Raw genomic sequence first — 13,428 nt, 5'->3', positions numbered from 1 at the left:
TAACCAGGGGGGAACACGCTAACTACAGACAACATGCTAACCAGGGGGAACACGCTATCCCTCCAGACAAACATGCTAACCAGGGGGAACACGCTAACTACAGACAACATGCTAACCAGGGGGAACACGCTAACTACAGACAACATGCTAACCAGGGGAACACGCTAACTCCAGACAACATGCTAACCAGGGGGAACACGCTAACTACAGACAACATGCTAACCAGGGGGAACACGCTAACTCCAGACAACATGCTAACCAAGGGGAACACGCTAACTCCAGACAACATGCTAACCAGGGGGAACACTCTAACTACAGACAACATGCTAACCAGGGGGAACACGCTATCTACAGACAACATGCTAACCAGGGGGAATACGCTAACTACAGACAACATGCTAACCAGGGGGAACACGCTAACTCCAGACAACATGATAACCAGGGGGAACACGCTAACTCCAGACAACATGCTAACCAGGGGGAATACGCTAACTACAGACAACATGCTAACCAGGGGGAACACGCTAACTCCAGACAACATGCTAACCAGGGGGAACACGCTAACTCCAGACAACATGCTAACCAGGGGGAACACGCTAACTACAGACAACATGCTAACCAGGGGGAACAGGCTAACTACAGACAACATGATAACCAGGGGGAACACGCTAACTCCAGACAACATGCTAACCAGGGGGAACACGCTAACTCCAGACAACATGCTAACCAGGGGGAACACGCTAACTCCAGACAACATGCTAACCAGGGGGAACACGCTAACTCCAGACAACATGCTAACCAGGGGGAACACGCTAACTACAGACAACATGCTAACCAGGGGGAACACGCTAACTACAGACAACATGCTAACCAGGGGGAACACGCTAACTACAGACAACATGCTAACCAGGGGGAACACGCTAACTCCAGACAACATGCTAACCAAGGGGAACACGCTAACTACAGACAACATGCTAACCAGGGGGAACACGCTATCTACAGACAACATGCTAACCAGGGGGAATACGCTAACTACAGACAACATGCTAACCAGGGGGAACACGCTAACTACAGACAACATGCTAACCAGGGGGAACACGCTAACTCCAGACAACATGCTAACCAGGGGGAACACGCTAACTCCAGACAACATGCTAACCAGGGGGAACACGCTAACTCCAGACAACATGCTAACCAGGGGGAACACGGAGAGACAAAACCTGACACCAATTCATGACACGGAATGCAAAGAAGAAGAGGAAGATGAAGAAGAGGTTTTTTTGAGGACAGAGGACGAGTGGAGTGAGGAAGAACTACAAACTCCATCCCCCACAATGCACCAGCACACTCCTCAATCACATGACAGCCACTCTGGCGAGGAGGAGGAGCCTAGCTGTCCAATAGGACAACAGGATGCAGCTCAGGAGGTGGGGCTACGGGGAGAGGTAGCTCAGGAGGCGGGGCTACAGGGAGAGGAGGATTGTGGGAAATGTAGTTTGGAGCAGCAGCTGCAGCAGACGGCAGACAGACTGAAGACAGAGATGCAGACAGAAAGGTGGACAGAGAGACAGACAGGTGAGCCTCTAACCAGTAACTTTATATTTGATCAGGTTATTATATTTGTGTGAACATGGAGCTTTATTTTGTTAGATATTTGTTTCTGACTTCCTGTGTGCAGGTGAGAGGAAGTGGGCGGGGCTTCAGTTGTCAGCGGAGCAGGTGGGCGACTCCATCCTCCGCCTGGTGGACGCTGTGAGAACTGAACATAAGCACTGATAAACTTTACACACGGGAACATGTGTTACAGCTGCCGACAGGATGACGGGTGCACTTCATGTATTTGTTTAAATAATAATGAAATCCAATTGAATGACCTTTTTAAATGTCCAGAGTTCCTGTAAACCTTTATAAACATATTAAAGACCCCCCTGAATAATACATTCATTATTAATTATATGATCTCTCAGAGAGAATACAGATATTACATTTTATTTTGAAGGGCAGTTACCCCGGCGGCCGCTCCCCCTGCGGGAGGGAGGGGCCGCCTGAGAGGTTTTCCTGAGGGGGCGGGGCTTTGATCCTGGAAGGCCCCTCCCCCTCAGTGTTCAGGTCCGGACTCAGACTGCGGAACAGCTGACGGACACAGGGAGGGGGGGGGGGCATGAAGGGGTGGGGCCTCGGGAGGGGGGCGGGTGCTTCAGGATGCGGTTGCTGGTGGGGTTGTAGAAGCGGACAGGAAGTGGTTTGTATTTGACTTTGGACCCCTGACAGGCCTGCGGGCGCCTCTTCCTGCAGCGCCGGGGGGCAGAGCCTGTGTATAGGGGGGCGGGGCCTGATGCAGGTGAATGGGGGGGGGGCGGGGCTCAGCAGGTAGATCAGGGAGCTGCGCGGCTGCAGAGGAGTCAGGATGTCGTAATACTCTGCAGGGAGGCAGCGCCACGACGCAGGAGTCCTCTCGGCTTCCTGATTGGCTGCTGGGACTCCGGAGGGCGGGGCCTCTGACTGACGGACAGCTGGGACGACCAACCGGACGGTCTGAGTGCTGCGACTCACCTTCACCACCTGCAGGAACACAGACAGGTGAGGAGGACCCCCCCTCTGTCTCACCTGGACGCCACTCTGAAACCACGCCTCCTCCTGACGCACACCTACTCATCACCGTCCAATAGGAGCTGGAAGCCGGGGTCAGACTCCGCCTCCAGGTTCTCACCTCCACCTTTCTGGATCTGACTCCACCTCCTCCCGTACCTGAGGGGGGAGTCAGTGAACTATAGGTGTGTGGTACAGGTGTGTGTGTGGACAGGTGAGTGTGTGGACAGGTGAGTGTGGACAGGTGAGTGTGTGGACAGGTGAGTGTGGACAGGTGAGTGTGTGGACAGGTGAGTGTGTGGACAGGTGAGTGTGTGGACAGGTGAGTGTGGACAGGTGAGTGTGTGTACGGGTGAGTGTGAACAGGTGAGTGTGGACAGGTGTGTGTGAACAGGTGAGTGTGTGGACAGGTGAGTGTGGACAGGTGAGTGTGTGTACGGGTGAGTGTGGACAGGTGAGTGTGTGGACAGGTGTGTGTGAACAGGTGAGTGTGTGGAGAGAGGAACAGGTGAGTGTGTGTACGGGTGAGTGTGAACAGGTGAGTGTGAACAGGTGAGTGTGAACAGGTGTGTGTTACCTGGCCAGTGACTCGGAGTCGAAGTAGCAGAGGAAGGCTCCGCCCCTGAACTGTCTCACCAGCCTCTCCACCTGCTCCTCGTCCTCCAGGTGAATCTGGTTCCAGCTCTTTCCCCTGAAGGATTCTGGGATATGTTGAGGCACCGGCAGCACTTCCTCTATGGGCAGAGACAGGAAGCCATCGTCCCGCCAAGCCCCACCCCCCTGGAGGGCGGAGTCCAACCTGGCGGAGTACAGGTGCTGCTGCAGGTGAGCCTCCGTCAGCCGGCACAGGTCTTCCCGGCTCACCTGCACAGGTGTGTCCTCCAGGCCTCGCTGTGGACACACACACGCACACAGTGAGAGGTGTGGCCCGTTCCCGCACCCTACCTGCTGGTTCTGCTGCTCCTACCGGTACAGGTAAGTCCCATCCCTCACTCTGCGTCTCCATGGAGACCGGCAGGCTGAAGTGGAAGCTGTCTGAGGAGCCGTGACAACACACCTGGATCACCTGAAACACAGAGAACACCTGTTACCACACCTGAGAACAGCTGATCACCTGACAGACTCACCTGCTCGATGGTCCGGTCCATGGAGTCGCTCTGGTCTGAAGAGAACGCCTCTACTTTCAGCCCTGCCCTCCTCTCCTGCTGCCAGCACTGCCCGGGCCCGGGGGGGGGGGGGGGGGGGGGGGCGTGGCCTGTGGGTGGAGGGGGGGGTGGCCTGTGGGTGGAGGGGGGGTGGAGGAATCGCTTGTTTTCCTCCTGTTGGTCTTCCTATGGGCTTTTCTGTGGACGGGGGGCGGGGTCTGTGCAAAGGAGGCGGGCCCTCCATGCTGCTCTCTGATTAGTGCAGACAGCCTCTCCTGACCTGCCCCCTCACCTATCTGATTGGTCGGCTCCTCCCTCAGACGCAGGGGGGTGGAGACTGTCGGGATGTCAGCGTGAGGCGGCCTGAAGGAGACACAAACAAATCAAACACCGGGCAGGTGTGTTTGATTTAGTTACCTGGGGTCATTATAGAGGTGTGTTTGATTTAGTTACCTGGGATCATTATAGAGGTGTGTTTGATTTAGTTACCTGGGGTCATTATAGAGGTGTGTTTGATTTAGTTACCTGGGGTCATTATAGAGGTGTGTTTGATTTAGTTACCTGGGTCATTATAGAGGTGTGTTTGATTTAGTTACCTGGGGTCATTATAGAGGTGTGTTTGATTTGGTTACCTGGGGTCATTATAGAGGTGTGTTTGATTTAGTGACCTGCGGTCGTTATAGAGGTGTGTTTGATTTAGTTACCTGCGGTCGTTATAGAGGTGTGTTTGATTTGGTTACCTGGGAGCCATTATAGAGGTGTGTTCTATTTTATCCCTACTGACCGCCAGAGGCGGTGCTTTAGCACTGGATGTGTCCATCGCGCGCATGCGCAGTTCGAGTACCTAATAACAACAAAGTCACCTCACCGCCCTAACTCATCAGTTAGGGCGGTGGTGGCGAAGTCGATAGGGACTTGGCTTGGCAACTGGAAGGTCACCAATTCAAGTCCCGGCAAGACCAAGTGCTACCGAGGTGTCCCTGAGCAAGGCACCGTTCCCTACACTGCTCCCCGGGCGCCGTTCAAAATGGCAGCACACTGCTCCTAACACCAGGATGGGTCAAATGCAGAGAAACAATTTCCCCACGGGGATTAATAAAGTATATCAAATCAAAACCTGTGACCCACGTGACGACGGCTACATAGGCCGGCGTCATTAGCAGATCGGTTCCTTTTCATCCTCTTGCTGCGCGAGAGTACTGCGGCTCAGTCCTGCATCGGGTCGGGTACCCGACGGGTGACCCGCAAAAAAAGTGATTCGCGAGTGATATTTTTTTAAACGCTTTTTTCCGGGTTCGGTTCTGGGTAAAACAAAGATGATGCGGGTCGGGTCGCGGGTGTAGTATTATAAATATATTAAAATAATAATAATTTAGTTTAATGTTTGAATCCTCAGACCTCTCCCCCCCGCGGGACCGCGCATAATCATAACCTCTGCAGCGCATCAGTCTGCTGCTGTGCGCCACATTCGAAATGGCTGAGCTGAATCTCTCTAGCGGAGAATAAAGCATTTTCAATAACACTTCCTCAAGAGCGAAACCCAACGTCTGGAGGCTTTTGGTTCCTAGATGAGAAAATAACCAACATCCCACACTGAGCCAAATATGCACCTGCGTGTGTTAATAATTGCACGTTTTCACTGCTCATATATAGGCTATGCGGGTTCGGGTCGGGTTGCGGAACTAATTGGCAATATGTGCGGGTAGCGGGGCGGGTTCGGTATTGCACGTCGCGGGTGCGGGTCTTGAAAATCAGACCCGTGCAGGACTCTGCCGCGGCTACATTCTTGTAGCCTACAGCGTTCAGTTTGAACGTTTGATCTGAGGGATTTCTCTGCAAGCATCTGCTCCGGAACAGGCTAGCCGCTCAGCATCAGTTACCATGGAGATCTAGCCCGCTAAAAAGAGAACCCGCGTCGTAGGACCGGAAACCCAGAGTTTACCTGAAGTTAGCCGCTAAGAGAACATCCTGCTTCGTAGTATACCCCCCTGCAGTCATCATCATGTCAACCACAACACAGAGAAATACTGATAGCAATGCGTGTGTAGTTGTTGATATATTGCTGACAGAGGGAACTAGAATACAGATTTAAGAAACATCAGTTTTTGAGCATGAAATAAGCATGTTTTGTCTTGACTATATTACAACTATATTATAATAAAATAATATAGTATTTATATTATTGAATTGATTATGATTATGATTATTATTATTTGTAGAAGTAGTTTATTTGCATTAATTATATTGTAATCTTTTTGAGGCTAGTATTTGGCAGGAAATGAAGACGCACCTGTAAACGCATCCTGAACGACATGCAGGCACATTTACCATTCACCTCACTGTGTAAAAAAGTAACTGTTGATAATAATAATAAACAGGAATTATATTTGCAAAGTACTTTGTTTCCAAATTATTATTTTTTCACTCCTGTCGGTTGGGGGGGGGGGGCTCATCTCACAATGTCGCTTGGGGCCCCAGGTTGGCCAGGGGCGGCCCTGTGTTTACCTGTTGTTCGTTTACCAGCAGCTGGTCTTTGTTGTTGTTTACTTTCAGGATAAATTCTCCCTCCGTAGCGCGCAGCTTCTCTATCTGTTGAGTTTCCGGTCTGTCTCTTCTTCTGCTGCTGGAGAGAGGCGGCTCCACAGTGCCGAGCGGCCGCACAGGGAACTGCACCCTGTTTCATTATTTATAACAATAATTACTATAACAATAATTACTAAAATAATAACTATAATGATTACTATAATGATGTATAGCATAATTAATAGAATAATTAATATTGTAATTAATATAAGAAGAAGAAGAAGTTAAAAATCCTAATAATGTCGGATTCTCATTTGAAGGACAGATATATTATATATATATTTATTTATTGATATGTATATATTCATGTTTTTATATAAACATGTAAACACATGAATATATGAAAGTATTTATGAATTTGCTGTGAATGGAGTCAGGTTCTCTCTGGAAGGGGGCGGGGCCAGGAAGTGGGCTGATCTCAGTAGCCAATGGGAGGACGGGGCGGGGTTTAGAGCCAAAACAACCAATAGAGAGGCTGGGGTGGGACCTAACGTCTTGATTCTCCAGCTGAGAACTGCAGTTTATTCTCTTCTTCTCCTCCTCTGCCATGGACTCCGGCCTGTCTCTGGTCTCCTTCTGGTCTCTGTTAGCATGTAGCCTGCAGCTGTTAGCCGCGGTGATGTTAACCCACAGGTGTGGGGGGCGGGGCTTAGGGCCGGACAGGTGGGTGGTGCTGTGGCTCTTCTATGACGTAATCGTCCACCTGACCAATCAGGATCTCTCTGTTTGTTGATTAGTGTTTTTCATTGTTGTTTATGTTTGATTTGTGTCTAGGAGGGTCCATTTGTGTACATGTCTGTGGGGGGGCGGACGGTGGAGACTTCAGAGGGTCCTCTGGCGGAGCTCTGTGAGTCTACTGTTATTATTATTATTATTATTGATCATGAGTATCTGAGGTATTGATCTGTGAGTTTATTGTATTATTTATTGATCATGAGTATCTGAGGTATTGATCGGCAGGGAAGGAGTACGGGAAGGCGGACCGCCGCTGGCTGACCTCTGACCCCAACATCGTCTCCATAGAGATCCTGACCGTGGTCCTGGACTCCCTGCTGGGTCTGGGTCTGATCTACGCCGTGCTCCAAGACCAGTTCTACAGGTAGGACCAGGACTATCGATGTGGGGCCGTGATCGGCACAGGGTGGGCCTTCGCTGAAAGGAAACCCCCCCCGCAGGACTTGATACGCCCCTTGATAAATAAATTAAATGATAATGAAAGCAGCTGCAATGGATCGTGGATCCACCAGGGGGAGCCATGATGAAAAGCTGCCACAGTAAACAGCTGATAGATCTACAGGAATCTGATATAGCGGATCTTTGTTAAGATCCATATGTCACGGATAGGATCATACTCTGTGCTAGAGACATGTAATCATTTACAAAACATCACCAACAAAATAATGTTGTTGAATCCACGTTGGTGTAACGCAGTGGTTCTCAAACTTTTTCTGTCAGGCCCCCCCTTTGGAGAAAAAAAAAGATCGGGCCCCCCCAACACAAATAGTCAGGCCCAGTGGCGGCGCCAGAGATTTATTTTGGGGGTGCTGTGGGGTAGCTTGATGTTTCATAGAGGGTGCTCAAACATTTAGGGTTTCCCATTAATGTACCGGTCGCTACAGTTTAATTTTCTACTGCAACACTCCCCATGCACATACACAACGTACCCGCGACTGTTACAATGAAGGCTCGATAATCAGCTCACGGCATATAGGTGTAAGCAGGGGTAAAGTGCTATTTTCATAGGTGGTGTGTGGACCTAACATAGGGGGGTCCGGGGGCAAGCTCCCCCGGGAAGATATTGTTTTCAATCTTGAAGTTAAATGCATTAATCTGGTGCACTTTGAGAGCAAAATTAAGAGATCTAGATACCTCTCTCAACACCCATATGAAACAGAACTGGAAACAGATTTTCTATTTCTTTATAGATATTTTACAAATCACTCCCCTTTTAAACTTTATTCTTGTTTTACTGTCATATAGTATTTCATAGCTGTTTTTGATTTATTCTCTATTTTTTTTAAACTATAATGATCATATAAATGTGTGCCTCGGAAATAGTTGTTTACATTAATGGTGACCAAAACGTTTGAGACCCACTGAGATAACACTCCTGATAACACTGAGAGTCCTTTAGTTCACTGAGTCTCTCAGTCTGACAGGAGAGGACTCTCCTCCACTTTGTTGTTGAAAAAACTCCTTATATCCGTTAGCATAGCTCGCTAGCACCAGAAGCTAACAACAACGATCTCCGGTACCGGTGCGCTCTCTCTCTCTCTCTCTCTCTCGCTCGCGCACACAAAATGGCTCGTTCCACACACACACAGAGCCGAGCTTTAATGAAACACAGATGTAATAGTACTGTACTGCATCATATTATTTTCGAATACATCTTTCAAATTATGATTTTTTAATTTTTTTTTAATAACCATTTTTCCTCCTGGTCTCTCGCGCCCCCCCTGGCATGCCTCTGCGCCCCCCAGGGGGGGCGCGCCCCCCACTTTGAGAACCACTGGCGTAACGACACAAAAGCATCGGTTTGTTTTTTATCAGGAAGTGCAGTCCGGCTCAAACAAACGATTTGTAATCATCATCCTCACGATCATTTAATGTATCACATGTTCGCCGAATTGACATGAAAGCACTAATAAATGTGGTTTAATCCACGTGAGTTTACAACTACACAAATAATCGGTTTATTTTTAAATCACATCCGACGGGAGGAAATGCAGCAGCTCTCACTACCGATTTGTAATCCTAATGTAATCATCATCTTCACCATCATTTATGTTTATGTTCGCCGAATTGACACGAAAGCACTGACGAATATGAATCTACTGTAGTCAACTTCATTAACACGTTATTAACGTGCCCAAACTCAGTAATTCACTAAAAAGAGGTTTATTTTTAGTGAAGCCTCGTCATCTCCCCACGGGCAAACGGGCTCTAATATGATACTATTGTTAACAGTTGACTGTGTTATTAGTGTTTAATATCACTGCTATAACAATCACACATTGAGTTCATAGTGCAATGTTCAAATCAGACGGCAGCTCTCAGGGATCAGCTGTGTGTTTACCCACGTGATGGCCCCCTCAGCCACAGCTCCCCCCCCCAGATGTTTGAATGGTGATATACACAGTGATAGATGTTAAGGACTAACGTTTATAATAAATACATCTGTATTGATTTAAGATCTTTTTTTCAATCATACGTATTGGGATCATTTGTATTAATGTGGACCGGAGGGAGAGGGTGACGAGCAGAAGTTTCACTTTCCTTTTTTATTTCAATTCCAACTTTGGTCCTGAAGAATCTGTTTCTCTGTTGTCCACGTTCATAAAGCATAAAGCAACAGCATCAGAGCACAGAGTCTCTAGATGAGTTTACAGAAGTTGTTGGAGATGAATGTTCAGACTGGAGCCACAAACCACCAGGAGACAGGAGTTTAAACGTCTTTGTTTTATTTATCAGGGTATTCAGTTGGGGGGATGGTAGCTGTTGCCAATGGTTCTAGTAGAAAAGGTGAAACAAACTGATTACAGCATTTGCACATTAAAATAATACTTATATTACTTGCAAATTAAAGTTAACAAATATGTCTGCCGTAATTATATCAAATTGGAACTAAATTATATTCATTATTACATTGAACAACAAATGTGTTTAATACTATGGTTTAATACCATTGAGGTTACTCAGGTGCAAACATCATAATTACAAAGAGGATTCTACTTACATTGTTAAATCAAAAGACACATGGCGAACAGCTAGCAAACACTCAATCCTGGTGTTCGAGGAGGAAGAGGACGAAGTCCTCATCCAGGCCTCTATTTATAGCCTATGATGAAGTTCTACCTGCTTCCCTACACAGTGCCTCTTGTGGACAGGAAGGTGACACATATGCAATTTCTAACAGTAGTCCCTCGTTCTTATTGAACATCCATGTTGTAGTCCGCTATAGAAAACTGTAGTTTCCATAGTTTCCCCACAGCAGCAGACGCACAAAATGACGTCCGCTGGCGCATCATAAACACGTGGGATAGTGAAAGTGCAGTCGATTCTCTAAAGTACCGCAGTCTCTTCTCCTAAGTCCTTTTGAATTCTCCTATCCACTATCCCTTAACCCTGAAAGGGTCTGTCGGCCATCATTGGTGTGACAAAGCTCTATCATCCCCCCTCTGTTTGTTTCAAACTAATTGCCCATCGGAATGTGTGGAGGAAGTCTCCCAAGGGGGTCAGGGTCAGGGTCAGGGTTACCAAGGGGGTCAGGGTCAGGGTTACCAAGGGGGTCAGGGTCAGGGTTACCAAGGGGGTTAGGGTCAGGGTTACCAAGGGGGTTAGGTTAGGTAAAAGCCACCAGATCTCCCCATGTCGCCCGACGGCTTCATGGTTATACAGAGATCCAAGGAAGTGCACGGGCCATAGATTGCGTGTCGGCTCTTATCTTAACGTGGAATCATGACTGAATCATAAATATGAAATGTGTAATAGTAGACGTTTTTAACCCGTTTCCATTCGTCATCCCCAGAGAGGTTCGATCAGGAAAGGGGTCGGAAAAAGAGCAGAATGAAAAAGTGGGGAGATAATGTGGTTTAGATTTAGGCAAAGAGCCAGAGTGGTCAAGGTTAATGGTCAGATTAAGGGTAAGCTGGTATTCTTGGGGGACAAAATAGTCCGCAGTTAGACCGAAGATGGTCTATTATTTGATATTTAGTTAAGAGTGTACCATAAGTGGATTTTAATTGTTTGAATTGAAAGTCAGATAGCTTTTTATGGAGATGTATATTAGGATTAGGCAAGTAGCCAGACTGGTTAGGTTTAGAGATCAAATTAAAGATAAGATGGTCTACTAATTGATGGATATTATCTTAAGTTTAGGCATACAGTCTGAGTGGTTAAGTTTAGTAGTGAGATTAAAGGTAAGGTGCTAAATTTATTGCTGAAAAATGGAGAATTATTATTTCCCTAATTATTAGTCTGCATAAAAACAGAAGGAGTACACTGTGTGGAGTAAATGGTTAAAATAGCCATAGTGAAAGATAGTCAGTTGTTTTTTGTACTCCCAAATAGAAGTATTTGGGGAACAAAATAGTCCTTTATGAGTTTTGTTTGGAACACATCCTCAGTAGTGGACCCAGAGATCATCGAGTGTTTCAGCCATTATCACCAGACACCCTCACCCTGGGGTGGCCCCGCCGGGCTGATCAAATCCCTGGTATTGTGTTGTTTTCTAAATGCTCCCAACTAGGGGAAAAGGATTGGTAGGTCGGTCAGGTCAGTGAGCTTTAAGGTGGAGAGAGACTGGGTTAACAGACCCACATGAAACCAGTGGTTTTGTTAGTTGTGAGTGGTAGTTGTTCTTACTTTATAAGTATAGAAATGAACTTATGGGAAAGTATATAAATTGTACCATTATTAAACCGTATTAGTATTTATCTTATTACTTTGTAAAGTCAGTTATGGTGTAATATAAAATAACTTACCAACCAACCCACTTAAAACCAATCGTTTGCACCATTTCTGGCTTCCCCAGTTTTAAATCAGTTGGATCTGAAGAGCAGGGTGATCCCCCCCAAGAAAGGGCCTTCCAGCACCGGGGAAGTATCGCACCAGTCCAGATAGAACTGGTCTACCTGTAGAACTGGTCTACCTTTAGTACTGGTCTACCTGTAGAACTGGTCTACCTTTAGTACTGGTCTACCTGTAGAACTGGTCTACCTGTAGTACTGGTCTACCTGTAGAACTGGTCTACCTGTAGAACTGGTCTACCTTTAGTACTGGTCTACCTGTAGTACTGGTCTACCTATAGAACTGGTCTACCTTTAGTACTGGTGTACCTGTAGTACTGGTCTACCTGTATAACTGGTCTACCTGTAGTACTGGTCTACCTGTAGTAGTGGTCTACCTGTAGAACTGATCTACCTGTAGTACTGGTCTACCTGTAGTACTGGTCTACCTGTAGAACTGATCTACCTGTAGAACTGGTCTACCTGTAGTACTGGTCTACCTGTAGAACTGGTCTACCTGTAGAACTGGTCTACCTGTATTACTGGTCTACCTGTAGAACTGGTTCTAACTCTATTTCCTGTGTTCCAGACACTTCCTGCAGGTGGCGCTGTGTGTGTGCGAGCTGTACGGTGGCTGGATGACCTTCTGTCCTGATTGGCTGATAGGCAGTCCTCACCTGGACACGTCCCGCCCCCTCTACCTGTGGGTCTACCTGGTGTTCTTTAACGGGCTCTGGGTCCTGGTCCCGGTTCTGCTGCTGGTCCAGTCCTGGTTCAGTCTGAGGACTCTGCATATAGGGGACCGCGGGGAGAACAGAAAGAGGAAGTAGACACTGTTCTATTATCGAGAATTACCAATCGACCAATCAGAATCCAGTATTCAAGCTGTGTAATAATCAACATTAAACAACTCACCTCATTAAACCTGACCCCTGTCTTCTTCTGGTTTACCCCGGACCCCCCACAGAGACTCAGGAACAGGGTTTACAAAGGTTTTAATACAAATAACTTCATATAAAAACCAGCTTGCATGCTTCAAATGATCAGGCCATGATTTATATTAACCTTTATTCCATCTTCACTCACAGGTCCACTTATTAACTGCAGTATAAATACTGGGGGTATACAGAGGGCTTTACAGGTCTACAGGGGGCTTTACAGGTCTACATGGGGCTTTACAGCTCTACATGGGGCTTTACAGGTCTACAGGGGGCTTTACAGGTCTGCATGGGGCTTTACAGGTCTACATGGGGCTTTACAGCTCTACATGGGGATTTACAGGTCTACATGGGGCTTTACAGGTCTACATGGGGCTTTACAGGTCTACAGGGGACTTTAGAGGTCTACATGGGGGCTTTACAGGTCTACATGGGGCTTTACAGCTCTACATGGGGCTTTACAGGTCTACAGGGGGCTTTACAGGTCTACATGGGGCTTTACAGGTCTACATGGGGCTTTACAGGTCTTCAGGTCTACAGGGGGCTTTACAGGTCTACAAGGGGCTTTACAGGTCTACAGGGGGCTTTACAGGTCTACAGGTCTACAAGGGGCTTTACAGGTCTACAGGGGGCTTTACAGGTCTTCGGGTCTACAGGCGGCTTTAC

General features: G+C 47.4%; 3 protein-coding genes across 3 annotated transcripts; 2 read left to right on the top strand and 1 right to left on the bottom strand.

Moving 5' to 3' along the window:
* Window positions 1–174: 174 nt before the first annotated feature.
* Window positions 175–1,938, top strand: LOC117557299 (protein FAM186A-like). Its single transcript, XM_034233084.1, has 2 exons — window positions 175–1,575; window positions 1,679–1,938. The coding sequence occupies exons 1-2, from the start codon at window positions 180–182 to the stop codon at window positions 1,774–1,776; spliced, it is 1,494 nt and encodes a 497-aa protein (XP_034088975.1). The 5' UTR covers window positions 175–179; the 3' UTR covers window positions 1,777–1,938.
* Window positions 1,577–3,821, bottom strand: zdbf2 (zinc finger, DBF-type containing 2). The gene is made up of 4 exons (XM_034233086.1): window positions 3,717–3,821; window positions 3,557–3,655; window positions 3,167–3,480; window positions 1,577–2,748 (listed from the first exon to the last, which is right to left on the bottom strand). Exons 1-4 carry the CDS (start codon window positions 3,735–3,737, stop codon window positions 2,649–2,651), a joined length of 534 nt encoding a protein of 177 aa, XP_034088977.1. The 5' UTR covers window positions 3,738–3,821; the 3' UTR covers window positions 1,577–2,648.
* A 3,160-nt stretch (window positions 3,822–6,981) lies between these two features.
* Window positions 6,982–12,751, top strand: ebpl (EBP like). Its single transcript, XM_034233091.1, has 4 exons — window positions 6,982–7,008; window positions 7,092–7,164; window positions 7,278–7,416; window positions 12,414–12,751. The coding sequence occupies exons 2-4, from the start codon at window positions 7,110–7,112 to the stop codon at window positions 12,652–12,654; spliced, it is 435 nt and encodes a 144-aa protein (XP_034088982.1). The 5' UTR covers window positions 6,982–7,008; window positions 7,092–7,109; the 3' UTR covers window positions 12,655–12,751.
* Window positions 12,752–13,428: the final 677 nt, after the last annotated feature.

This window comes from Gymnodraco acuticeps, unplaced genomic scaffold (assembly GCF_902827175.1).
Source record: "Gymnodraco acuticeps unplaced genomic scaffold, fGymAcu1.1, whole genome shotgun sequence".
In the NCBI taxonomy this organism is placed as follows: Eukaryota; Metazoa; Chordata; class Actinopteri; order Perciformes; family Bathydraconidae; genus Gymnodraco; species Gymnodraco acuticeps.
The sequence above is the reverse complement of the archived record's forward strand: the minus strand, read 5'-3'. Positions and strand labels throughout refer to the sequence as shown.

Coding starts and splice junctions, on each gene's coding strand:
- zdbf2 (XM_034233086.1), bottom strand. CDS start 3,737: ATGGACCGGACCATCGAGCAG. Junction 3,656..3,716: donor TGGACCGGACCATCGAGCAG/GTGAGTCTGTCA, acceptor TCTGTGTTTCAG/GTGATCCAGGTGTGTTGTCA. Junction 2,749..3,166: donor GACTCCGAGTCACTGGCCAG/GTAACACACACC, acceptor CTCCCCCCTCAG/GTACGGGAGGAGGTGGAGTC.
- ebpl (XM_034233091.1), top strand. CDS start 7,110: ATGTCTGTGGGGGGGCGGACGGTGGAGACTTCAGAGGGTCCTCTGGCG. Junction 7,165..7,277: donor GGGTCCTCTGGCGGAGCTCT/GTGAGTCTACTG, acceptor ATTGATCGGCAG/GGAAGGAGTACGGGAAGGCG. Junction 7,417..12,413: donor CTCCAAGACCAGTTCTACAG/GTAGGACCAGGA, acceptor CCTGTGTTCCAG/ACACTTCCTGCAGGTGGCGC.
- LOC117557299 (XM_034233084.1), top strand. CDS start 180: ATGCTAACCAGGGGGAACACGCTAACTACAGACAACATGCTAACCAGG. Junction 1,576..1,678: donor GTGGACAGAGAGACAGACAG/GTGAGCCTCTAA, acceptor TCCTGTGTGCAG/GTGAGAGGAAGTGGGCGGGG.